We start from the raw sequence: 27718 nt of genomic DNA, 5'->3' as shown, positions 1-27718 counted from the left end.
TTTCACTGCTAACAAATCCTTATGTGGGCAGGAATAACTGTGTAATCAGAGAACAATACTTTTAAGAGTCAGGATGGGACAGTTTAAAACCATAGGAAATAAAATCATGACTCAATGCCTGAAAGCTATGGGATTGACAGAAAACACAGAATGCCATGTTCAGTGTACTACCTTTTTCATGTGCAGACTCCCCACACCAGAAACTTTGCCTAAACATGGAGTTCTTGGGTGTCTATTTGAAACAAGCAGAGAACACCAGGTAACTCAGGCAAGCAACCAAACTAACCCTGTCCCCCTAACCATACAGGACATGTTTCAGCTCTATTTCCCATGCAGGGCTCTAAAACCAGTTCAAGAATATTTTAATTGCCCTTTGTAATTTCCAACCATAAATGGCATCCCTATAGTGGAGAGGGAAAGTTAAAGCATAATCTACAGGTCTGTCTAAGGCCTTACACTGATTTGCTTTCTGTTGTCAGCTTCACATTTCAGGAAAGCATTTTGATAAGTAACAAGTATATAATGGATAATAAAGTATTTTCTGCAAAACCTTAAAGCTTTCTTAGGCAATGTTTTGATCAAAGCACCCAGGTAGAAAGTTGGGTTCTGTGTCCTGATTCATGGAACTGGGCCATTAGATACGAAAAAGTGTAAAATTTACAGGAACTCTGAGATCTGACAACAGAGAATTGTTTCAGTGCCTGCAGCCCCCTTGCTGGCTCTTCTTGTCTTTCAGCTGAGATTCTAAAGGCTTTAGAGGTGGGTGAATGTTGCCCTTCAGCAGCACTTGAAGGGCTGACAATGTTTTCAAGAAACAAAAGCAAATGATACTACCCTGTGCCAGAGGGAAAAACAAGGTCAATCATGCTATGCAAATCAGCTCTCTGTTGGAGAGAAAAATCAAAACAGAGGAACCTGCTACCCTCATGGTACAGACTGAACATGAATAATCAAAACCTAATTCCTGCTTGATTTTATCACCAGGGAGGATGAAAGAGAATATATGGGTGCAAAAATGCTTAGATGAATAGAGCAGTGACTTTAGAAACCTCTCAGTGATTGAAAAAGAAACTTGTCACTATAAAGCCCTGCATTTTCAAACTAACAGTGTATCACATGCAGCTGAGGACCTCTGAGGAACTGGCATCTAAACAGCTTTTTGCTGGCACGTATGTAAGAAGCATTCTGGCTCTGAATACTGCTCCTAACATTTTCTTGGGTTATTTCGTTTCAGTTCTTGACAGAAACCCATACATGAAAGGAAATACTCCACTGCTGAAAATTCACCTGTAATATCTCACATCAGGTGAATAGTACTTGCGTATTTCTACATATTTAATTCATTTACTTAAGGGCTTGGTTACAACTTACCAGCCCATCTGTCAAAACAAGATTCACTTTAACTCTGAAGCAATACTTATTGCAGATCTTGCAGAAATCCACACCTCACACATTCAAAAATCCCACTTCAAGTCCCTTGGCCTAGGAGAATAACAAGAGCAGCAACAGGCACCACCCCAAGTAAGGCTAAAACCTGAGATATCACCACGAGAAGCTCTAAATGGTTGCAAGGCAGAAGGAAAGCTATGCAGACAGGAATGAAAATGTGAAACCCACTAGGATACAGAGAAGAACCACATAGCTTATTATAGAAATGCCAAATGCCTGAAAAACATTTCAAATCATAAGCAAATATTTACTTGAAGATTCTATTCAATGTCCTAATTAACGGAGTAAAAACAATTTTATCTTCAGTGCTTATTGAAAGAATAGACACAACGCTCATTTTCAATTCAAATTTTACTCCCAATTGCACAAAGGTTGAAAAGATTTTTTCAAATTTTGAAAACCAGCATAATAATTTTGGTTTCATATATAAAACAGGGAAACCCAAAGAATACAGAGTTGTGTGACTGACAGGTTCCAACATTCAGCATTAAAGTTTTCCCAACTTTATCTCATACATTGATTATTTTCTACATTATCTGCTTCTCAAATTATAACTCTGTACAATACCCACAGACATCAAAGGTTAAAATATTTTGAGAAAATACTATGTTATGGGAGGTTCCAATGCTAGTACAGATTACAGTACAAATTAATGACAAGTCAGAGCATAGCTAAGAGTTTATTCAGAAGCTTTTACTTTCGGTTCTTATATCACAAAAGACATGTTCAATGTTTACAACAAGGATTAGAAACTGAGATGTTTTTATTTCTACTATTATAAAAGTAACATAGGAGACCGTTCTAAGCCATCTTCAAAATGCAGACCAATTTTTTTTTTTTGTATATAAACTGTACACAAAAAACAAGGCACTATACATTTTTGGATAATAAAGTATAAAGGTTGATTCGCATAGTTTCTCAAGAAATCCATGCTATAAATACAAATGCTTTGTTCAGTTTAGCACCTGAAGCAGCACTGAGAACAATTCATTAACTATTGCAAAGAGAAACTTTTCAGAATGCAAAGGAGATACATATTGGTGGTATAGCTAATTCAGTACAAGCAACTGCCATCAGCTACTTTTCTGTAGTTTTGACATGGAAGTCTTGAAAGTGAATACATATTGCATTGTTAAATACATACTTGTTCTATGTGTTTATATAAATATAAATTCTTTGTAATCCACAAACTAACAAAATAACACTTTACAAAGAGAACTTCTTTAAAAACAAAAATGGCAAGTATTGGATATAGCCAAAGGACACCTGCAGCAGTAGCTCAAGAAAACTACTGTTTAAGTGCATAGGAGAATGGAGCTTAAAAACATTACCTTTAAGAGTCAAAACTGAATTCCATTTTCAAAGAGTTCTCTTGGCCTTTTATTATAATATTACACACCTCCAGATAGGTAGTCACTAATAACTTCGGATTATTTTTATTTGTTCTGTAAATGGGTACAATTCTTCTAAAGGACACAGAAAGTGAGAATGGACATCCCTTTAGTGCTCACTTCCACAAACACAGCTTAGAAAAGTCCTTTTGCCTTTTTCAGGTTAACTTGCTTCCACGATGGCAGTGCATTGTACTCCTCTCTTGTCATCTCTAATGCAACCTGCATTTAAAATGAAAGGATGTACTATTAGCAAAAACAACTGATGAGTAGCACAACCAGCAAATTACTTTCTTGCATGGTTAGGCATAGATGCACAGAGTAACAGTGCACCTATTCTCTCCTTACCTCAAAGTCCTCATCTGAAAGGTAAATTTCAAGCTTCAGTGGATCAACTCCCTCAGGCAGAGGCCTAGCTAAGAGATCTGCTAATGGATACACTGTTTTACACAGCTTGGCCAGCACGTCCTCTACAAGTATTATCTGATTAGAAACCTCAGCGTCCTGAAAGGAGAAAACAGAGAACAGGATCACAATGCTGAAAGCATCAGCTGTGCCCATGGCCATCTGCAGCTGGCATGGGATAACATGCCCTGCCTGAGCACAAAGCTCTATGTCCAGGTGTGCACACAGGCCAACACATCTGCCCTACAACAATTTCACAGCTAAAACAGGTCTGCACTTAGCAGAAGGACATCCTGTACACGCAGAATCTCAGTTTAAGGCTGAAATCTGTTTTTAGTCATGAAGCCAGCATTTTCTGCTGAGGATATCTGCAGAAGACTTACAAAACAGAAAATGTCATTTGTGTTGAGATGCCCTTTGACTTAAAGAGTTAAAGCAGCCACATGTAATTTGGCTGTGACTCTGAATCCCAGGTGAGGAAATCAGTAACAAAGCCCTTGGACCCAGCTGATCCTTTGAAAGGTGCTTTGTTCCCCTGCATTTCAAATCTGGGGAACAGACCAGGACTGCACATTGCTGCATGACTGAAACAGCTATTCTGTTAAGCTCAAAGTCCAGCACATCTCTTTCTGAGAGATGATTCAGGTAACGCTTTCCTTCTGTTTTAGCAAAAAAAAGAATATGAGAAGTTACATGAAAAATAAAAAAGCAATGCCTCTGATAGACACATTCCCAGTCAGAATTTAGCTGTGGTGTTGGTTCTTTTTTTTTTTTTCCCTATGCAGACTCCTGAACTGTGTTTTCTAAGTTTATCCTCTGGATCTTGGGGCTTGACAGTGTAAACAATTCTGTAATTGTTACTGACAACACAAGGCACAATTACTAGCAATAGGAAACGGATTATGCAATGAAAAGATTTACCATTTCTGTGATCTCTGCGATGTCTTCCCTGTGCTCCCAACTTGGGAACATATTAGTGAATGTCAGAGGCTCTAGGCCAGCATGAATTAGATAGGATTTGGGGGGCTTCTTTACATTTTTTCCTAAAAACAGTCAAAATACAAAAAAAAGGATGGAGAAATTACAAAAGGTACAGTATTTTGCAATCTCACCCACTATTCAAAGTTACCTCCTAAGGGTATTTAATTTTTCCTGAAAAGCTGAAGCAGCTTAAGGCAGAAAGAATAAAGTCTCCAGAATTTCTTTTTAATTAATATGGAACCTTTTAACATGTTTTTCAGTATTTTTACACCCGTCTTTTACTGTATCTGACTGCAAAGATTAAAACATATATGCTGAAAATCCCCAACAGCTACTTCTAACCCAAATCCATTCTTATCTTACAAAAGCAGACTTAGAATAGAGTAAGCAGAGTGTGATGGTCTGAAATTACCCAAATTCAGGTAAATGAAACCTTCTGGTATGCTCAGCAGAAGTGTCCTGCCAAGAACCAACTAAGCTTAAGCTTGGAGGCTTAAGTGAGAATGTTTAAACTGTTAACTTGTGATTCTGAGGTGTAACACAATAAATAAGACCTTTCCACTGAGAGCAGAGTCAGTAGAATATCTTGGCAATTTGGGAACAACGCTGTTACTAGACAAATGGTTTGCTAAGAAAGAGTGGGGATTGTATCTTCAAATGAACTGATGTTTATTGATAACATTGAGGGAGCACCTTTCAGCTCAGGACAGAAGGCATGGACAGGTGTGACACACTCAGAGCAGGCACAGCAGTCTGTTACCTTTGCAGTACCGCAGCACCGTCTCCATGGCGCATTTCCTGTCTGTAGCCCACCTGATTCGAGCTGATCCAGTGATTTTGTTCTCCACAGGCCACCAGCCTTGCCACAGGTACACTTCATGGTGATTGTCAACAAGGAAGAGTGCTACACAGTCAGAAAATAACAAATCCATCATTAGCCACTTACTAGTTTTTGTAATCCCCTGAAGAACCCCAGTCTTATGTGCTTGCCAGCATCACAACAGGATCATTTCACATCTTACCAATTCCTTTGTTAATTATCCAGCTAAACTTCAGCTGGACTTTGATTCTCTGATATAAGCAATGTATTTTTACAGCAAGTTTCTGGCATACATACATACACTTGATTATTTCTCAGCATCTTCATCATGGAAAAATTACTGTTACTGCTTAGTACTGTATAAGCATCACATGCACACATTTGCCTGTGATATATCAAGTTAGAAGTGCTTACAATTACTAAGACATTGCCCAATGCAGGATACAGTCATCTGTTTTCTTGTTACTTAAGTATTTTAAAGCACATACCTGGCTGTGGGGCAGTGTAAAGATCCTCTTGCAAGAATGGCATGGAATTGATGACAGCAGGGTCTCTTGAAGGGTAAACATACTCAGTGGCTGAGAATTCTCCTGATGAACTACTGAGGCTGAACAGGCGGGGTGTGAAATTAAACTTTCCAGGATCTTTAAAGAACAAAAATTAAGAAGAGTCACAACAAAAAATGTTAAGACTTAATTGTAAAAACCAACAATTCACTTTAAAAATGACTGTAAATTTCCTGGGTTTTGAATAATCAGGAAAGACAACCAGACGTCTTGAGGGACTAGCAACAGCTGTAAAAAGTCGAGCTGAGGGGCTGGCTGCCATCAGTCTGAATCTGATCCTGGTTAGTTACTATCAGCCATTGCATGACCCGCTGTTCTGCAGCTTAAGTGAGGCAAGCCCATCGCAGAGTTAGCTGACAAATTTTCCACTTGGTAAATCAATTCCCCTGCTACCTTTGTTGGCAGTTTCAAAGCAAAGGCTGGATGGGAATGTGAGCAGAACTGCCTCTTAAATCCCTTCAGAAGAGAAGCAAAATATATTTGTAACAGTGTTAACTATTGCTATGTGCTGCCTGAATACAGAGGGGCAGCAGAAGCAGGGGAGAACAAAATGAAACACTTGGTTTTTCCAGTACTTTCCTTCTAGAAGTATTAAGTAAGATTTTTGGAAGCATTTCTCTGAAGAACTCAACTACCAAAAAATTCTTCAAAAACTTTACATTAAGTCTGACGACACCGTAGACGAGTAGAGTAAAATGTGAGTGCCAAATCCAGGAAGGCAGATCTACCTTGCAACATGCAGTCATAGGCCTTCCGATCTCTCCTCCCCAAAGCGTCCCAGAATCCCAGGGGCTCTGACCCTTCATCACATTCATGAATCGTCACCTTGCTGCTGCTGTGCAGCCCTGCCTCCAGTGGACACCTATAACACACAAAGAAAGAGTGGACTCATATTGTTCCTGCCCCAAACACAACAAACACAAACCTGCTGGCCACCCGCATTAGTGGACCCCAAAAGTACCCTATAGGCTTGTTGCACACTTCAGGCCAACACAAGCACTTTGAAAAAATTATCCAAAAACAAGACAGGGAATTTCAACAGCTAATCTTGTAGCATTTGGATCCCATTCCCAGAGTGAAAGGGATGCTCACAGGAGTTCTCAGTAGGGATTGTCGCTGCCTGCTTTTGTAATGGCTGCTGTCCTCCTTGCATGCTTTCCCAAGTTAATTTCCCCTTCCTTACTCACAAGGCTGGATTCTAATCCTCCTATCAAATGCCCTTTAATTTGCTATTCAGATGTTTAACATCTCACTCAAAATGGAAAATGACTTTGTTTTTATTGTAATTAGTACAGTAGGAAGAATGTGGGTGCCCAGTCCCTGGAAGGGTTCAAGGCCAGGTTGCATGGGGCTTTGAGCTATCTGGTCTAGTGGAAGGTATCTCTGCCCATGGCAGGGCGATTGGAGTTAGGTGATTTTTAAGGTCCCTTCCAACCATTTTATGAGTTTATTAATAAATGCATTTGACCTCCAGTGAAAGCAATTACAGGATATGAGTTTTCTCCACTCCACCAAACCAACCAACCTTCACTCCTCCTCTTGACAAGGCATGCACACGCTGCATCTGTACTTAGAAGACAACTTTATTTATTTCAAATTTTCTTTGCGTAAGACTACTTCAAGTAAATTGGTAGTCTGTATAATCATCTCCAAAACATAGATCAGACACTCACTGTTCTTTTATTTTATTGGCTGCTGTTCTTCCTACATCCTTGGTGTGAGCCTGTGCTTTGCAGCCATGCCACAGGTAGATGAGAGCTTTGTTGATATTGAGGACAATCATGGATGTCCTGGAACGCAGGCTGCTGCAGTGACATGCTACTTCAAGTAAGTTTCCTTCATTGGGAACTTCTCCTCGCACACAATAAAGCCTCCAATCACCTGGAGCAGACAGGAACAGAGCAGCACTATTATAAAATCACATGGGACTGAAAATTAAAAACCTCTGCTCTGGAACAGTTGTTCTCATACTGGATGAATTTCACCTACTGCATGCCTACATTGTGACAGAATGAACTAGCTAAGCACCGGGTTTGGCTAAAATTACTTCAGAAACCCTGTGCAGAAAGATGCCTTCTAAAACCTTGCTACAAGAGCACAAGTACTGAGAGCTTAAGAGCTTAACAGAGCAGAAGAGTCAAGTTCTGCTGTTTCATATGGTGAAGAAGGGAAACAAACACAGTATTCCTCCTATTCAGCTCCTCTTCCCCTCTGCACCTTAGGAACATAAGGTCACCGTCAAGTGAAAACTGAAGCATCTCCAAGCTACACTTCCACTGAAATTCTCCTTCTGCATTCAAGGAATATGTTACAAAAAGCAATGATTGGTAATAAAAGCTTAGAGCTTTCTTTGGAGCAGAAGAACTACTCATAAAGACACTCTTCTTCCCCAGACTGTGTAGAAAAGAACACACTTTAAAGCAAATGGGCACTTGGCTTAAGTAAAATCAAACTAAAAAAAATTATATGTGCATCAATACAATCAAGTCAACATGCTCTAGGGTGACAAAATCCATTCCCTGCTCAAAGAAGAAAAAGGCTACCTTGAAACAAAGCATTGCAAAGCTGTCTCAAGAGTTTCATGGCATTCATTTTTCTTTTCTACAGAGTAGGGTAGTTGAGACTGAATACAAAGCTCTCCACAACAGCTAAAAAAGGATTTGGGGGCAGAAACTCTTAACTAACAATAATTTACTTTGTGCATTTTCTTCTTCCTCTTCCCTTCTTCCAGCATGCACAATCATTCCTCCTTGGAAACACTGTAAGAAGCATGGTGGCTCCTTCCCTTGAAGCACTTGTACCTGGAAATTGAAAGCACCACTCTTCATTAAAAAAATAAAGGAACTATACAGACTCAGGAAAACTGGTCTCCATGGATTATTAAAAATTATATAGTTATGGCCACCCACAAAGATGGCTTTCCTTCTACTTTACAACTGCTGACTATTGTTTAAATTACCATATATCAGCATGCAATGGGTTCCATATGTGGCCTGCATATTAAAAGACTCTAGCTGGAATCCAACAACTGAGTTTCAGAGGATAATAGAATACCAAATGAACTTTAATTTAAATTGGTTTAAACTCACCATTTTTTGAATTTTATGAATATTTACAAAACCTGTCCATCTTGACCAATGTTCACCGAAACCATTATGGAGACAACATAGGAACTGAAGTAGGTTCAAAATTTGCTATAAAACTGGTTTCTGTGATAACATGCATGTTCTTTGTTCACTAAACATTGCATAAGGAGTATGAAACTGATATAGCCAATTCCTAAATCAGCTATGTTGCAGAGACTCTCACACTCTTGATCAAGGGCCCTTCTATTTCTCTCCTCTATGAAGTCCTGTCTTGCTGGTCATTTCTATGCTGCTGTTAAAAAACTAATTAAAGCAGGATCAAGGTAGAGAAACTAACTTTAAACCATCCATCTTGCATGATGGTAACAGTGAAGCCATAGCAAAGCCCAAGTCTGCCTAAAGACAAAGCAAATTAGCCTGTCCTCTCAGCTTCAAACTGCATTTGCTAGAATGTCTGCAAACAATGCAATTAAGATGTAATTACAGAGTAAGCAAATTCAAAATTTCCGAAGTATTTTTTTGCCTTGGCCTGCAAAAAGTGCTTCTCCTTAGCACTAGGAAGACAGTCCTGCTATCTGAACATGCACTTGAAAGGATGGCATGAATCTGTGCAATTATGCTTCATCTATTCCTGCAGGGAAGGCAGAAAAGACCTTCTCCTTCAGCCTTTTTCAGAAATATCCTTAGAAGCAGTATTTGGAAATGACAATCCATAAAGGAGCTTACGTGTCTCTGGCAATTGGAATAATGTCAAAAGTAATTCTGAGGTCTGACTATGTGTAATGGCAAGAACACGTTTACAGAAAGGGAGGAGGCAAAGATGATTCTTGTTTACTGTTCATGGCTACCCAGACAGGCAGATCTTACCAGGTTGGCCATCTAGGAAGCTCACCTGTGCTCCTCTCTCTTCATCAAGTTCCACTGTCATGAGTGCTGATGTTCCTTTCTCACTCACTGTGGAGTGCCTTCCTTGCCAAAAGAAATACACACATTTCTCTTTTCCAACAGCCCGTACTTGTTGCTCTCCTTTTTGTCTGCTTCCAACTGTGAAACAGAGAGCACATGCTGAAGAAAATATTCTGGCTATAGGTTTAAACAGCACATGGTTTCATCTCATCTGCCAGCTCAGCACTATCCCATCCAGAACCGGAAAGAAAAAATGTGCAATTGGAGGAACATTAAGTCTCCAAGCCAGAGTGTTCCCATGCAGAGCTGGCATTGTCTCCTCAGGTGGATGTAAGCCCACAGGCAGAGATGCCTGTGTTGGCTGGAGAAAGAGATGTAGAAAGACCTGTTACTATCTGGAGAAACATAACTGACAGCATTTGAGCCAATTTGCATGTGAAATGGCATGTCCAGTAATGTTAGCAGAAGAGTGCATTATGGCTGATTTTCCACATTACACACTGTTCTTTGGCAGCAGGAGAGGAGCTGCTTTCTTTTTCTCCTTAAGAGTCGGCATTTACTTGTTATGATAAGCAAATAATGTTTACAGCAAGTGAAATTCACAACACAACCACTTACAAAATATTGCAGTCTTTACAGTGAATAGAGAATAAACAGTTAGAATGAAATCAAAGATTTTAAAAAACCCAAGAGTTTTAAAACAGATTTGAAAAAAACATGTTAAAACATCTGCCTTGATTCCAGCAGTACTGAGCAGCATCCAAGTGAAACACTTAGGAGAAAGCATCCTGTTTTTTTCAAGTTGAGAATACTCAAAACACTACTTACTTTAAAATTTATGGGTTTCATTCTTATCTGTACATTCAGCCCATAAAAGTACTGCCTCCTACATAAAAATTTATTTTGTTTTGGAGTGATGGAATATGTTTTCATCCATTTGGATTAGAAGTCTGTTTACAGTTCAGTACTAGTGTTACCCACTTCTCCCAAGACTTACAAGCTTTCGTATTTTTCTTGGATTTGCCAGTATCTGATCTCAATGATCCTGACTAAGACCTACCTACATTTTTTTGGCTAAAAGCCTGAAGCTGTATAACTGTTATGTGCTTTCAACTGACTTTAATAAACTCTATTTGGAACAATCAGTTTTAGACTATTTGTTTTTAACTTACCACAAAAACCACCTATTCTTAATTTAGTGCCAGAAGGGAGAGTTCCAGTGGGCTTATTGAGCTGACTGGTTCTCAGGCTTTGCCTGCTGCTCTCAAGCTCTTTGTCAGAAAGAACACTGCTGAGCTCAAATCCAGATCAAAGGGTTTCCAGCAACAGCAGAAGGGATAGCAAGGGCAATGAGCTGGCAAGAGCTTTTCCTGTCATTGTTACTGATCTCCATAACTAGCAAAGGTTTTTCTTGTTGCTAAGCCTACCTCTTCTGCGAGACATTCAGACCACTGCCATTAGTCCAGCTGCCTAACTATTTTGGTGTTAAGCTATGGGCTTAATGAACTGTCCTGTGAACATGTACACCACCAATGGTGGGTAAAAGCAGAGATGGAAGCATTACATCTGGTGTACCAAAAATAACTACAACTTCTTTATTTTCTACTGCTTTCTTTTAAACAAAATACTAAACTTTACATTTTAATGACCTAGAAAGGCGAAATTAGCATCCCTAACCTTTCAAACTGTCTCACATCCATGGAAATCTAGGTCTGGATGCCACCACTAACAGCAGAGTTTCAGCTGCATTTCTGCATGTTTCAGCAAGATGAAATGGAATTGTTCACTAACCTGTAGTGCTCACCATGTACTTCCACTTCACCACATATGTGTCTCCCTCGTGGAACTGCCCTATGCTTTGCTTAGGCAGTCTACTATAGTCGAATTCCAGGATATGCCAGACATCCACAGAGGCAGTGATAATTTCAAACTGCCTTCCATCTTCTCCTTCTACCAGTCCATAACCCCGGCCAATATTCATTCCATCCAAGACTGTGCCCACAGTTGTTTGAGGCACAGCTACCATTAGCATGACATCATATGGTTTAGAGTCAGATCTGGATTCTTCCTGTCAGAAAACACAGAGAAGGGATTTCTTTGAGCACAGCATTTTTTTCTCCTTGCCCCACAGTTCCAGTCAAACATTTTGACTTCTGCATATTTCAGTACTTTAGTATCTTGTCATCATTTGAAGCCCTGTCAGAGCCACCTCAGCAGTATTCACTGAGCTGCCTGGCTCACATATTAATAGTAGTAGTAGTAGTAATAATAATAATAATAAAATATAATATATAAACAACACATAAGATATAGTTATATTGTAATCTATAAATAACAATAATATAAAACAACTCTGTGGGTTCACTGTAGGAGGTGATGTTCTGACCCTAGGTCAAAGCCCACAAGATAAAAAATGCCCTCTTGATCCTTGAGCACGAGCTTCCCTGGCTACCATCCCAACTAAGCCATCTAGTTTGAAATACCTAGCATGCTTATTATATGCACCTTCTGGTGAAGGGATTCACTAGAATTCTTCTCATTGAGTTTCTTCAGTTCTGTCCAATCAAGAAATTTTTCTTTGAACAGTATTGTTTCGTTATGTTCTGTGAGTCTGCCAAATACAGCCCAGTCTGGGCGTCCTTGTCCCTTTCTGTGCAAGGGAAGAAAAGATACAGAATCAAAATAAACACTGTGAAAAGAGGGCAAGAAAACTATGTATCTGCAATGAGACTAATTTGAGTTACAATACCTGGGTATGAGGGGATTGCATTCTCCGGGGTCCAGAGGATTTATATCACAATTGGAGTAGTCAAAGGTGCCATTCCACAAGTGTTTTGCCAGCTGGAATGCCACTTTTCTTTGTGCTAAAGTAACTTCTTTTCCATGCCATACATATACTTCACTGCCAAAATCAAACACCAGCACCTAAAATCAAAACCAAACAACAAAAAAAATCGACCTACTATTAGGTTAGGTGATACCCTGATCCTCCAGTTTCCTTGTGCTGAACAGAAACTCCTCCAAATATGAGTTTCTGCAGTGACAGTAACAAGGAGCACTGCAATGCAAGTAAGGACAGGCCAGTGGTCTGCATTGTGATGTCCAGTTTTTGACGATGACTGGAAGCAAGCAGGGGGAATGCTCTGAGGTACATTAGGTGGCTGAAGTCACTAGCAGATTAGAGAGCTCTTACTGCTAAAAATCTGGTTCTTTTGAATGAATGATAGCTGTCCAGTTTCAGCAGCTTTCTCTGACATTTAGACCTATGCCTTGTCCTACAGCCAGGGAAGGCTAACAGAACTTACAATATAGGCAAAAAGGCAGTGACTTCAATACTTTCAAGAAAATGCATCATGTCCTCATTTTAGAAACCTGAAATGGTTGTTGGAAAAGTCAGCTAGGGATAGAAATAAAAGCAGGTTTTATTTTGTTTTGTTTTTCCAAAGTGCTACTTGTTTTGTGCTTCATGACTCTGGGGTAAGGCACTGTTGACAGAAAATATTTACACTTCCTAAAATTGTATTTTACTTTGAAGATAATGTGAATAATAATTTCTTGAGACCTTGCAGCACACTCTAGACGGCAAAGTGTGCAGAAACCTTTCAGAAACACAGAGGACACAGTTTTCAGCGATCCTCTCCACAAGCATTTGCAGTTACTGCAAGGCGTTACCAGTTGCATGTTCCTGCACTTACCACAGGAACAGTTAGTGGCACAATACCTCTTTTGGTTGTAGCAGGGTACATTTTGGCACCTTTCCCCAGTAGTCATCCTCAGGAATGAGTTTATCCTCTACGAGGCGGTAAATGCAATTTGTTTCTATTATTGCGGCTTCGTACATTTCGTCTTCTTCAGGACTTCCAGCAGCTTAAGGGAAAGATTGTTAAAAATAACAACAAAAAAAAATTAACTCCATCTATCTTTACTAAAGAGAACCAACTCTACTATTTTATTGTGGTAGAGCATCAGATACTGTAACTATAACAATGCTTACACTGGTAATTTGTCTGTCCACCAAGGAGTTTCCAGAAGTCTTTGGCTGCGTGGGTATGGGTATTTATTCCTTCTTCTATAGTCTGTATATAAGAAGCTCTACAGCCAAGTTCCCTCTTTGTCTGAATTAAAGTTGCAAGTTCTGAAGCCTAAGAGATTAACAGTTATCTGAACAGGATTGCTTAAGTCTTTGGAATACTTGTGCAATATTCTTGCTCAGTGAGAAGGCAAATGAGATATAATACAGCAAATAGCATAAGAAATTGTTATTATTTATTGCACTAAATAAATAGACACTAGAAAAAAATTTTACATAAATGCATTCATTCTTTCATTTGCCTTAAAGCAAGACTGATCTCAGTGGACATGGGGATGAAAAGGACATCCTGCAATTCAGACTAATTTTTTTTTTAGGTTAGTCTGTATCCTGAGGATATCCTTTTTTCTCTTGCAGCTTCACAAACTACACACTCCTTCACAAATGCCAGCTTTCATTCAGTGCACGACCTAAAACATATTTTCAGGAATCCTGCATATCTCTCTGTCACAGACTATCAGTTACATGCCACTTTTTGAGAGAATTGGCACTAAGGCTCAATTTTATCAGAGACATATACTGCAAAGGTTCTAAAAATAAATAATAAATAAAACCTCACAACAGTACTGACCTTTGCTTTTTCTATGACATTTGCAAACTCTCCTACCCACAAGAAACATAAATGTGGAGTTAACAACAGGAAACAGTCTCCGCTGTTCAGTGATGAGGCTCTTGGTTCAACTAATCTTGTTTGAACATGTCTTCTTCCTAATGAGAAAACAAAGCTAATTATATTCCTTCAGCTACTACTATCAAATGCCACGATCTAATTTGTTTTGAATGAAACACAAACAATCCCAGCACATTTAGCAAAATATGTGGAAACAGACTGTTTAAGAATAATTCAAAGACTACTACTGTGGAAAAAAGTTTACTCACAGGAAACAAAATAAATGTTGTCTCCTATCAACTAATATTTCTATTATTTCCTGTTCTTGCTTTAACAACTCTGTGTCCTTCTGGAAAGAAATGAATTAAGTAAATGGCAGACAGCAGCAAAATTCCAGAACCTTTTACATTTGCTTAAGTGAAGTCATAGCACAATTTCCGTAGGCAGTAAAAAGTTTTAAAAATTTAAGAATTTTAAAAATTTTGCTTTCCAAAACCTAGCTATTTGCAGAATCAGATATGTTACTATGCACTGTAAGGGGAAGTGGAGCAAGAGCACTGTCACATCATTTCCAAATTATATTGAGCACTGGAAGAACAGGACAGTTAAAAAATTTCCACAGGGGATAGACAGAATTTATATTGAAATATTCTGAAATATTCTGCATATTGAAATATTCTGTTTTCTCTTTAGGAAACACAGACCAGTGGACCAATGCAAACTCATTTGTAAGGTTTAACTTTTTTTACACAATTACCGCTTATTTTTTCAGGTTTTGGGATCCTGAAGATTTTGAACATGCTAAGCATCTAAATGTGGTAGCAACTCCCACATGTTACATTCAGCCTATTATTTATGTAAAGTAAAAGCAGTTCCAGCATACCTTTAATTTGCAGGAGCATTAGCTTCTTGTATGGCACAGCACTGTTGTTAGAGTTTTGCTCTGTTAGATTAACACTCCGCAGGCTAATGTTGCTGAAGTTCTCTTTGCTTGCCAGGCCAGCAAGTGCTACTTCTGAGAAATTTGAATTTGTAGACACTTGTACATAAAAAGAAATTGGAGGAAAGACAGACAGATGTAAAAAAAAAAAAAAAATATATATATATATTAGTTGTTGCATTAAGAAAATAATTTCTGCCCATTATTTCCAGTTTTTCTTCTTCTCCATAGCAACAGTAAAGGCAGACTAACAACTACCCCAAAGATTTGTGGGTTTAGGATTATCTTAATTTCTAGATATCCAAGAGTACACTGTCAGTGTCAGAATTATGCTATTTGGTATGAATACCAGCTTTGCTAGGAACCATCCTACCCAATGTTTTGTGAAGTACTGTGCAGATCTTCAATGCCTTTTAAGTAATTAATAATAAAGGACATCACAGAGACAAAGCTAATTAACTGTAATTGCCTTAAAATTTGGCTGAGACAGTGTGATGCAACATCCATTTACATTTCAAAGTCCTAGCCATGTTTTATTGTAAACTTACAGCCCTGTTTCTTGGTTACTTTTGTTTATTGCTCAACCAAAGACAAGACACTTTTTGAATTTATAACTCATGGAAATCCTTCTCATGAGATGGCAACAAAGTATTACATATATAGTTAGTGTTTTCATCAATATAATCAATAGTTAAAGATGATCTTCCTTTACTCAAGTGTAGTAAGGAAAACTGGTACCCCAAAATGTAGGAGTGGTTGGACAAATCTTTGAATAAATTTTACAATGATGTCTTTGCTGTCCGTCTGGTTGTCAGGAAAAAGCAAATTCACAAGTAAAACACCTTGTAAGCCCTGCCACAAAGCACTGATCCTTTATGGAAATTAATCAGAAGGAGTCAAAGAAGGTTAATTCCACTTTCTGAGAGAAAATTAGGACCCAAAATTGAGGCCAGTGGATCTGAACAAAAATTCATCTACTCTTGCCAGCTCTCACCCCAGCATGACGAGGTTGGATCTGCTTTCCTTGATCTCCTGTCCTCACCCTGCTCACCCTGCAGGCATTGTGGCTCTCTCTGCACAAAGTGACTGTGCTAAAAATAAATAATTAAATCTGTGTACAGGATGTGGCTATAGGTAGCTTTCCTTGAGGAAATCACACCCTTCTCTCCAGGTCTCCTATGCAGTCTACATTTCACTTTACACTTCAATTAATTTACTGCCACTCAGAGAATCCATTCCATTCCTTCAGTTCCATTTTTTTGCATTGGGATTTTTTTTTCTTTTTTAATTACAAAGGCAAGATGGTGTCTTGTACAAATCATCCTGCTAGCTTACTTTTTTCTACTTTCATTCTCTTTGACTCCATGAAGGCAACATTCAGTCTTTGTTCAGTATATTCATGAAGAATATCTTGTCTTGCTGCAAGCATTTTCAGGGGGTTTCTTGAGGACTGGACTCTGCGTGTGGGCCTAACTGCACGTTTGTGCTCTGCTACAGAAGATGTCAACCTGAAAAACAAGTAGTGTTTATAATCATCAGGTAATTTTTCTAGTCAGAATCATCTAACGACAAGAAATCAGGATCAGTTCCTCAATTCAGGCAGGAGCATGATTTCAGAAGAGATGGATGTGCCCAGTACTAAGATACCTACAAGAGGACTTAGAGCTGAACATTTTGAACAGTGCCCTTGTGTCAGCATTCAAAACAATGGGGAAAAGGTAATTCTTACTTTGGTGCATAAGGATCAAAGATGGCATCAAAGTCCTCATCAAGGTCCAAAGGCACTGAGGAGGAAGGGAAATCCACATGGCGATAAAATTTGGAAAATGTTTCATCATCATCCAGCTTCATCACCTCTTTCACAGATCTTCCTGTAACTGTCAGCACTGTCTCTTGCATCCCAGCAACTGCAGGAAGAAAACGTCTCACCCAGTAAATAACCATACTAGAGTTTATGGCTCTAGAAAAGGTAAACATGGCTTGTTTGGTAGTTGCCTGGGTAATTTTTTTTTTGTTTGGTGGTAGTAGTTTGGTTTTTGTTTGGGTTTTTTTCCCTGTTAGTCTTTTTTTAATTGATGGTAGCAAAGTGTGTTGATAAAGAATATTAAAACAGTGTAACTGCAACTCATATGCAATAATCGTTATACAAAAGGGTAGGGAAATAAGGCTAAATGAAAACTTGGGCACTATAAATAAGTTGCTATAGTAGATGATGTAAGCATTTTAGGGTTTTGTATATTCCATCTTGCCTCCAACTGTGTAATTCCTGCCTTTGAGAAGATCTAGAATCACAAGGGGAAAAGTCACTACATCAGACTAGTGAGTGTGGCACAGTTATTATCCTATGCTAGTGTCTCCTGTACTGAAATGTGAATACATTTGTTTATGGTATCTGTTACACTACAAATAACATAAAGATGTAATAAAGATTTTTGTCTTACAAATGGAGGACAGACATATGAGATGGAAACATCAGACAACTCTAGAGAGCTTCTTAAGTAGCCAACAGGCTGTGCAGGGAAGATGATGAGCTGCTACAGAGAGTCAATTTTCAAAAAAGCAGGAAAATGAATGAATTGTGCTTGGGAGCAGCTTAGTATCCTATTTTGATTTTAATAGGACTCAACTACATTTAAAGATGTTTCACTGTATACGGCAATATGGTTCAGACTGGCTGTGTGCTCTTAGGAAATTCTGCCCTACAGAAGGATGTCCACATCCTTGTTCCTAGAGAATTAAGAAAGTTATTTAGGCATATGTGATTTATTCTACTGTACACTTGTAAGACAATTGCAAAAGCCTTTTCTTAAAATTTAGCAAAGACTGAATCACAAAAATAAAATTATCAGTAACTGCAGTCTGAGCAGTTACTGAGGTTTCTGCTACCAGATATTTCAACTAAGGGGCACTTTAATCAATTTACTAAAGTCAGAGGGTGGATATGCTGTCACCCTTCATAACTCTACCAACCTTTGTTATTCAGCCTTCCCAAGAATGACTCCAACTTGTCAAGCTTCATATCTGATTCCAACTGCATATCAGGCCTGGCTTCAATTTCTAAGCAAAGCAGAAAGCAAAACCTGTTAATTGACAGGAAGTAAATAAGCCTGAACATATTGCAGCCATTTTTCTTCCTTACCTTCCAAGGGCTTTGTAACTGGAGTGGTAGACTTCTGCCGGAAAGGGGATGCTGCTGGTGTCAGTGCACTTGGAGAAGCCAGGCCTGCACAGGGACACAGAACATAGGAAATGCAGCCATGAGTCAGCCTGCCCTTCCAACAGTGACGACAGAGAAGCTATTTGGGGAAGGCAGATGAGCCTGGCTACTTCCTACAGGCCAGCACACTTCCCCAGCCATTGTATTAGAGAAGGCAGAGGGCCCTGCCTGCTCCTTGAATCAGCAGTAGCCTCAGAAACCACCCCATTCACAAGAACAAAGCTTCATTTCCGAGTGTTTCTTAGCAAGCTAACACAAGATATAGACTGTCTCTGGAATATATTAATTTTGCTCCTTTTCAAGGTAGCAGCATTTCATTTGGTCTACATTTTGGGCTTCAGTTGTACCACAAGCTACATTTTATAAACATTGAAGTGTTCTGAAAAAAAAGATAAGTTTAGCAGGGAAGTCACCATGATCTTGCTAGGCACCTTCACCTCTACCACTCTGTTACTCCCTTTTTAAAATTTAAGAACATCTCTATGAATACATGTAACAGGGTGCATCTGACTTGTGAATGCTGTCCCTGGATTTCACAGTAGCTCTTGGGCCCTGTTGGGTTTTTAAGTACACATGGAAATTGAATTAGAAATGGAAGTTAGAATCTCTACCACATCAAGCACTATGCTCTCCTTTTGTTGTACTCTCCTCCATCCTTTTCAGTAACTATCATAAAGCAATTAATTCTGGACCCAATGGGTAAAATGAGGATGAATTTTTTAGTTTCAGTTTTCATGTGAATCTACACTGCTCTAGTAAGAGAACTGCACTCTATAGAAGTTGTGGGTTTTATTAGGTAGAAAAGCATACTGAGGCAAACAATTGCACCTATTAACTTTTGCTGCCTAGACTTTCAGTAAATAGAGAAACAGACATTTACACTGTTCTCTATTATCTATTTTCCACTTAGCCATAGTTTACTTATTACTGAACCATGTAAGTTTAAGCCTTTAATTATTTTGATCAGATTAAACCAATACTGTGCTGGGGGAACATATACTAAACATGTTTCCATTATCTTTACTGCATGTTGTAGCAATATAATTGTCATAATCGTTAAACTCCAAGTTAAATTTGGAATATTAGTAGGTAGCTTTTCCAAAAGCAATTTTTTTCCTCTGTTACCTAAGAGACTCAAAATTCCAGCAGGTTTTAAGTCAGTGGGTTAAGCCTTCCTCGAGACACACTCAAGAGGTCACGGCTCCTAAGCAGCTCTACCAGCACATAATCCACAAAACCACACGGAGAACTGCTTAGGAAAGGATCACCTTCCAATTAGGACTGGATAATTTTCAGCCATAAGAAGCAATTAAAATACAGCATCTGTGCACATGTATATAACAAAGATGTTATTTTGCATTGCTTTCTCATAATCTCTTAAATTAAAAACTCATAATGATAATTTATTCTTTCAGGATATAAATCAGTACACATCTAACTAAAATCCCACTTGGGCTACTTTTATTGATTTCACTGTCATTGCATTACCTTGCTTCTTCAAAAGAATCATCATAGCACCTAAAGAGATCCTTTCAAGATAATTATTTTTCTTATTAAGAAGAGCAAATGCTCTTTTTTCCTTCTATTCTTTTACAAAGACAAATCCATTTGCAAAAAAAAAAAAAAAACCAAACAAAAAAAAACCAAACAAAAAAACAACAACAAAAAAAACCCACCTAAAAACAAAACAAAAAACCAAAAACCCAAAACTCAAAGAGCAGGTCTGTGGACAACTAAAAAGTTTTTTTTAGTGACCCTCCAAAAAGGGTTACTCTTTTACTCTTTAAATAGTGACCAACTGTCATTTCTAGCAGTAAAACTATGTAAAATGTAAGCAGCAGCTAAAATACGTTACTAACAGAGGTAATTCCTAATACTGTTTATCTGTTTGTCTGCCAACAGATTGTGGCTTGGATTGCAAGCATTAACTCCTGTTGAAGTACTGCCCTTGCCCTACAATGATTTTTTAAAATGGTTGTAATTTAATTCAAGGCTCATTGTTGTTGCATTTAATAACCAAGTCCTTGTAACAACCCAAAACCTAGTAGTCATTAAGCACAAAAGATCAGTTTAGGTGCCTTCTTCCCAAAGCTATCATCTTCCCAGGCATGCTGTGTGAACAGCTGCATTCCTACCATGTGCAGCCTTCAGAGACTCCTGTCCACTTCAGAAGAATGATTAGATCTGGAAACAGTGACTGAATTCAAGAGATCCCAAAAAAGTCAACATTGCTCCCTTGTCATTCCTACTCTGTGGTTTTATGCAGAAACAGGGAATCTTCAGCCAAACATAACACTTCAAGCTGTTGTCCAAGACAGCATCCATAAAAACAATACTTGTTTGCTAAATATTCCCAGTGATCCTAGGAGTGGGGGAAATGCCAGCAACAGAAACAACTCGATTTCACAACTATTCTCTAGACAGTGCAGCTGGGTTTTCAAAGGAAGTAAAAAAGAATAATCTAACTATGTCCTGTGGGTTGTATTAGAAGGAAAACCAAAACATATATCCCTGTACAAATGGTAGATTTCCACTAGCCAGACAGAGCCCAGTGATAAGTGGATGGAAGTGCAACAGTGCAGAACAAAATGGATCAATACCACGCCCACAAGAAACTAAACTGAACAGCCTCATGACACAATTATTCAGTTGAAGATAAACAGTCTTCCTCTTGCTAAATACAGATGCTGCTTCTGCATTGCTTTAGTTTGACTTTATTTTGACTAGACAGATAAGAGGTGTCTTATTTATATTGGGATAATTTCATCACTGACCTTTTTTTACCATTCGGCCAGCCACAGTGAACTGTGTGGAGTCATTGGCTGCTCCTTTTCCCTTGGACTTCCAGGCTTCTTCTCGAGCTGTAATCAGGTGTTTCCTCTCCTCAATGGTCATCTGACTCTCCTGGTTATCTGCCATTCTTTGCTTTTTGGGGGAAAGAAAGAAAGAGATGTTTAAAAAACCTGCTAGAGATATAGCTAAAGACTGGTGGAACATTTCAGCTGCCAGATGCAGTTGAAGGGAGCAGGGAACAAGCTGCTGCAGCGAAGTCACACTCACTTAGTGACCCTGAAGTGCTTCACTGTCTTGCTGCCCCATTACACTGTGAGCACAAGGTTTTGGTCTGTGCTCTTTTACCTCTTCTTGAGACTACCAGCCAGGGCAGATGGCACTCCTCTACTCAAAGCAAACTATTCACTCTGTGTATGAAATAATTTTCCAGGCCGTATTCTTTTGAACCATGACTTGCTACACAGGTGACATCGCTACTGACTATGAGCAGTTGTTTCCAGGTGTGCAAATCTGCAGGTGGCACAGGGAAAAACAGAGAAGTGGTGTAACTTCAGTGGGTGATTCCTAATCAGTCTCTTACAGTAACTCAGCTCCCCAGGCAGGATTAGCAGTGTCTCCAGAGGCTGCTCGTTTTAGATCTTAAGTCAGCTTGCTCTACTAAATATTTTTCCAAGGACTGATCATCTCTACCACTCCCTCTTTCCCCCCCCAGGTCACCCTTAGCTTTCCTTTCTTGCTTTAGAGGTTGGCAGCCAACAGCTGGAGGGATTAGAAGCAGAAGGTGCACTGTCTCAGTGCCCTTCTCACACAGACAGATTGCTGATGGTACTTTAGGTAGGGAAGAAACTGAATTTACATACTCTGCTGTAGCTAGGTCAGGCCAAAGGACTGTTACTTTAATATAGTTATCTTTAAAAACAATCAACATTTCAGGGATTACACTGCATAGAAGTCAAACATAGAAGTATTTTTAGTGCATGGAACTGTCAGCTCTGGAATTACTTTCAAGTTGATTCTATTCATAATTTTTCTTTACAACCTAGCTGCTAGAATTGAAAAAAACAAATTAAAATCTCAAGCTTTAATACCATTCTAGGTCAGAGAACCTCAGAAGGAAAATGCAAAAGTATGCACCAGCTTGTGAACATAAACATTCTTCTCCTTTCAATAAGATATTGGTTTTTTTTTATTTTCTTAAAAATCAATCAGACTAAATAAATAATTCATTTTATATAAAAACTATTGTGACTGCAGGGGACACTCTAATATAGAGATTTTGTAGCTTTCAGCATTTACCAGGATCAGCAGACATCAGCCAGAAGAACGAAGACAAGCCAAGAAAAGGTTTGTACAAGGACTAGGACCATGACAGCCCCCCACTACTTCCCTCTAGTTCCATCTATTTCTGCAGCCTTCTGCAGTAACACTTGCTCTCCATTTATCAGGAAAAGAGCTGGACAGCCAGACAACAGGACTGCAAGCCATGATAATCAAGACTAAATACTCTGAGTTTTCCCTAGAACTCCAAAATGTTCAGTAGAAATAACAACATAAAAGTCTATTCAGTACCATTTCCTCATCTGTCAAAGTCTCTGAATGCTCTAAAGAAAAACACTTGAAGAAGTCTCTTTCATTTCTTCCATTCTCTACCCATTGTCAGCACAGCCACCTCTGGGATGAAAAGTTCGTAGAAAATACCACAACAACATATTAAAGGAGACCTGGGCAGGAAATTAATAAATACCTAATGAAGCCACAAGTAAAATTTAATACACAAAACAAATATTTTTAACTTAGTAAGGATGCTGACTTCCATTATGATTATGAGGGAAGTGAGCGAGAGGCAGAAAGAAATAAAATAATGTGGATTTGGTTTTGGGTTTTTAACCTTAGAGGAGTCTTAATTTTGGATTTTGTCTCCAGCAAATACCTAGATCTTCAGAGTCTACAGAGCTACTGAAAATTCTGAAGATGCAGACCTACAAAGTATGTGAGTTAATCACTACACACATGAATTGCCAGAAAGATTGTCAGTAATTCTGGAGCTGTGTCAAAGGATAAAAAGGATAAAAGAAAACAGCTGTCAGACAGGAGAAACAGACTTTTTTTTTTCTTTTTTTTTTTTTTTTTTAAATGAAAAAATTTAATTTGTTCCTTATAACAAAACATTTTTGGATTTCCTAACAAAAAAAAAAAAAAAAAAAAAAAAAAAAAAAATCAGACTGGGTACATATGTTACACAATTTGGAGAAATTCCATACTAGATCTCTTCCTAATGCATGAGGACTCCTACCTTAATCTACTAATGAACAAATAAACTAAAAAATTATAAACTAAATAGACACCAAGAAATTCCCCATCAACTTAATTTCCCTTAACAGTTCTGCTGAAAACCAGAACTATATGCCATGATTAAATAAATAATAATTTTATATAGCCAGAAAGCTAATATGAGCCAATGCAACTGTCAAAAGAAATTTCAGAAAAAAACCACCTGCTAGTTGGGAACAGTTTAGAAAGCTTTCAGAATTGCCACATGGAGCATTTGTGGAGGAATTAACTGGTCAAAGCACATTCTAATTGGGAGAACATATGTTAAGAAAGCTAAAACTCAAGAAGCTTCTAAGTTCAAATTTTATTTCTAAGTTTAAAAACCCAAATTATGATATGAAAGAAGAACCTCAAATTTGCATCTGCAAAAAAGTCAAATCAGAAATTAGTATATCAAGAATAAATAAAAATAACATATAAAAACTTAGGAATAAAACAGCTCTAATGCGATTTTTTTAATGAAAAAGTGGTTACTTTAATGAAATATTCTAATTTATTGTGTAAAATAGATGGATGTGTTCATTGACACCTTAGACAAAAAACTGGAAAAGGAGATGCCCCAAAACACAAGAACAAATTTCAAAAAAAAGCCTTTGAAAAGAGGAAAATAAATAGGATAAAAGCTCAGATGTGGACAATATTTAGAAGTAAAACTAAAGCATGTAGGAACAGGGCACACAAGCTGTTGGTTCTTCCAGACACCCATGGAAAGGCTGCTGCAAAGACAATCAATGAAGAATCAAATCACCAGCATGTAATTAATGCCATTCCACATGGCATTATGGAAAACAGGTTTAATCAAAAGGCTAAGTTTGATGAGCTCAAGTGTGATTAAATGTATTAACACTGTTACCTCTGATTTCTTTAATATATTTGAGTTAATCACAGATGACATTCTGGGGCAGTTTTTTTTGAGGAATATAAAAATATCAGAGCAGCTTACAGGCTGTAAACTGGTTAACTGACCAAACAGGGAAGAGCCATGCAGTGATCTGATTCATCCCAAATTTGATCAAAATGCGTTCATGAACATGGAAAACAAAGGATGCAGTCTCATCTCCTGAGAAGACCCTCATGATGACACCAACATAGAGAAGAACGATGAAGATAAAGAAGAGATAATCACATAGATGGTTGGAAAAAAAAAAAAAGCTATATCAGAAAAGTCTGGTAAACCAGGTTTTTAAGAGAAATGTTATTAAAAAAAACTCCAACCCAGCCAATTGGGAAGACAGAAAAAGAAGAGAGACAAAAACTCTCATGGAAAGTTGTTTGGAACAGATAATCTGTACTGGAATAACTCATCCATTTCCAGACTCCATGCTTCTACCCAGGGTGATGACAATTTTGAAAGGTTTGAATTTTTTTTTAATTAACATCAGATTATATCAGATAAGTATGTATTTTCACTGAAGAAAGGGTTAAGAGTTACATTTAACACAGCAAGAATAATAACATATGAAGAACTACTTAATATTGCCAAGAATTTTCTGTAGGCTGACAGTTTAGAATTCAGACTGTGTGTTTTTCTAAAAGATTCTGGTTTTAGTCTGGGAAGGATTTACAGACTCAATGCAAGAACAGTTAGAAACAGGGATTACTTTCTCCCACAGAAACCTTGGCTAGGTTGGATGATGATATTGGTCTTTTCCAGCACATTTCTTGAGGGTATGGCAGGCACTCCCCTGTTTATGCTAAGGAAGGGGCCACATTGTAATGGCAATGCTCCTACAATTTTGCAGTCCAAGTAAGGTCCCCTTTAGGTCACAAGAACTGAGAAAGAGTGGTCTGTTAGCATGCTGATGTGCTGTTTGGTTTTGTTGTTTTTGTTGGTTGTTTTTTAATACAAGAAATAAGATAATTCATGTTTTTCTATGTAGAAGATCAAGACTGCCACTACCTGGGGGAATCCAAACTAAGAATGAACACAAAAAAACCCCATCTGTTTTTCAAATGGGGGTTCTATAAAACAAATACTATAAATTACATAAAAGAAGGATTCAAAAAGTATCTATTTGTTTTTTAATACAAGTAACTTCTGTAGTGTAAGCTCCTAAGACAAAAAAGCATAAGGAGAATCCAACAGTTGTTCAAGTATGGTAAAAAGTCTCCGTGTTGTTTTGCTCTGCAACTTTATATGGGCCTTCATGTAAGACAACATGGAGGAAAAACTCCATGCAAAAATATGCCTTTCTGTTCAGAACTGCTTTGAGAAAAACAGAACACACTCAACTCATGTTTGGTGCAAATAACAAAGTGATCAACTGTGCCAGAAAAAAAACCCAAACAAATCTGCATGTACCTTGACACTGTGCTAGAAGGAAGCAGCTTGCTAAGAGAGAAGGATGTAGCTCACCAGAGTCAATGGAAAGATGACCACTATTTTTGCTGTTTTCCTTTTAAGACAGATGGAATGAACAGCTCATTAAAAGGCCTCCTGTCATTACTGGAGGGTTATTATTAAGTTAGAATATATTGTTCTCTTCTAGATACATAAAGCTGGTGAACTCTGTCACAGCCAAAGTAAATAAGCTATATTAAATCCACAGCTTATAGGAAAGAGGTAGCACTAACAAATTTCAAAATAGTCTAAAATTTAATGTTTAATTTAAAAAACTTACAGTAAAAGATCATATTCAAAACCAGCTATAAAAGTGAATGTGGAAATGGTAAATATGAGTCGCCTAAATGTTTCTAATATATCCAGTAGGCTCTTCTGTATTCATCATCCCAGCCCAGCAGTATCTGCTCCTTGAACTCACTGCCATTACCCATGCTGGTCAGAAAGCTCCCTGCATGCTGCAGCTCGTTTCTTTGCCCATTTCTACCTTTGCACTTTTTACCTCTGATCACATGAACCAGGTCTAGTTTGCTCAGATCAAGGTCTAGTACTCTACTGCTCAAAGAGAACTTTGTTATGTTGCTCTGGGTATAGGAAGTTTATATTTCTCATTATTTTTTTTTCAAGAAAACATTCCAAAATGTTTTCTTGAGTTTTTCTGCAGCTCGTTTCTTTGCCCATTTCTACCTTTGCACTTTTTACCTCTGATCACATGAACCAGGTCTAGTTTGCTCAGATCAAGGTCTAGTACTCTACTGCTCAAAGAGAACTTTGTTATGTTGCTCTGGGTATAGGAAGTTTATATTTCTCATTATCTATTAATTCTTCAAATTGTCTAAGATGGAATTGCAGAGGTACAGACGTTGAAGAACACTTCACAAGGAAGCTTCTCTAATATTTACTGCAGGAGCAGCAGAACTCTTCCCAAGCAAACACAAATCAGGAATGTTCATCATCAATCTGAGTGTAATTTTCTGTCTCACTCCTCCCTCCAAAAATGAAATAGAAATTTTATATAGCATTTCACCTTCCATCTCCAAGGATGACGGTCATCAGAAATCAGAGAGCTTGATTCTTTCAAACTAGTACTACAGACCTTAAAGGAAGAAAGAGAGAGAAGCAGGAAGATGGGATAGTCAGAGAATAGAAGCAGGACATGCAAGACAAAAAGTCCTTTACACAGGAACTAGGGAAAAGCACTATGGGAAAGTCACCTCTGAGCAAAAGCAGTTCTTTTACAGTCAGTAAATTAGATGATGTTATGTCTCACACTGAACATGCACATTACTTAAAAGGAGGTCAGGGTACACAGCAAAATTCTACAATAAATGCTGTGTAGTTCCATACTACTCCTTTTATACACCCTTTTAAGCAACTTACAAGTTTTCAGTATTATAATGAATGCAATAATGTTTTCTTCCTTTACTTTCTCACCAATACAGTCTGAAACAGATACAGAACTTTCAGAAAAGCAACCATAAGAGAAATAGTAGCACAATGTATATTGAGGAAGAGTACACACGATAGTGGCATAACATTATGTTCTTTTAAAGCTACATTTACTGAGCTGGTTAATCAGTTAAGAGGATTATTAATTTTGTACATTAAAAAACACTGGTAAAATGTCCTTACTTGAAATTGTTGAGCATTTAAATTGCGCAGACTTTTGCTCACCTGATTAATAGGTAGAAAAGGATGAAATTTATGGAGAGCAGGTATAACAGGAGAGTAAGTAGAAGCATATACAGGTTCCTATGACAAGGACAGAAGCAGAGCAAAGGAATTAGAAAAG

General features: G+C 38.1%; 1 protein-coding gene across 22 annotated transcripts in view; it reads right to left on the bottom strand.

Moving 5' to 3' along the window:
- Positions 1 to 1782: 1782 nt before the first annotated feature.
- SVIL (supervillin) overlaps positions 1783 to 27718 on the bottom strand; it is a 114482-nt gene continuing 88546 nt past the window's right edge. For 16 of the 22 annotated variants that reach the window (XM_031059356.1, XM_031059360.1, XM_031059348.1 and 13 more), the window contains 23 exons: positions 27601 to 27678; positions 26954 to 27022; positions 21236 to 21386; positions 18384 to 18467; positions 18215 to 18301; positions 16974 to 17151; positions 16580 to 16752; positions 15188 to 15343; positions 14266 to 14402; positions 13599 to 13746; positions 13326 to 13471; positions 12354 to 12529; positions 12110 to 12254; positions 11396 to 11672; positions 9591 to 9742; positions 8308 to 8413; positions 7286 to 7493; positions 6341 to 6474; positions 5535 to 5690; positions 4987 to 5130; positions 4167 to 4288; positions 3189 to 3344; positions 1783 to 3062 (listed from right to left, as the gene is read on the bottom strand). In XM_031059356.1, coding sequence (XP_030915216.1) covers positions 2976 to 3062; positions 3189 to 3344; positions 4167 to 4288; positions 4987 to 5130; positions 5535 to 5690; positions 6341 to 6474; positions 7286 to 7493; positions 8308 to 8413; positions 9591 to 9742; positions 11396 to 11672; positions 12110 to 12254; positions 12354 to 12529; positions 13326 to 13471; positions 13599 to 13746; positions 14266 to 14402; positions 15188 to 15343; positions 16580 to 16752; positions 16974 to 17151; positions 18215 to 18301; positions 18384 to 18467; positions 21236 to 21386; positions 26954 to 27022; positions 27601 to 27678 — 3270 coding nt within the window. In that variant the 3' untranslated portion in view covers positions 1783 to 2975. The remainder of the gene's footprint in view (positions 3063 to 3188; positions 3345 to 4166; positions 4289 to 4986; positions 5131 to 5534; positions 5691 to 6340; positions 6475 to 7285; positions 7494 to 8307; positions 8414 to 9590; positions 9743 to 11395; positions 11673 to 12109; positions 12255 to 12353; positions 12530 to 13325; positions 13472 to 13598; positions 13747 to 14265; positions 14403 to 15187; positions 15344 to 16579; positions 16753 to 16973; positions 17152 to 18214; positions 18302 to 18383; positions 18468 to 21235; positions 21387 to 26953; positions 27023 to 27600; positions 27679 to 27718) is intronic. The other 6 variants (XM_031059355.1, XM_031059368.1, XM_031059369.1 and 3 more) reach the window with 2 other exon arrangements.

The sequence above is a fragment of the Geospiza fortis genome, unplaced genomic scaffold (genome assembly GCF_000277835.1).
Source record: "Geospiza fortis unplaced genomic scaffold, GeoFor_1.0 scaffold75, whole genome shotgun sequence".
NCBI classification, from domain to species: domain Eukaryota; kingdom Metazoa; phylum Chordata; class Aves; order Passeriformes; family Thraupidae; genus Geospiza; species Geospiza fortis.
The sequence above is the reverse complement of the archived record's forward strand: the minus strand, read 5'-3'. Positions and strand labels throughout refer to the sequence as shown.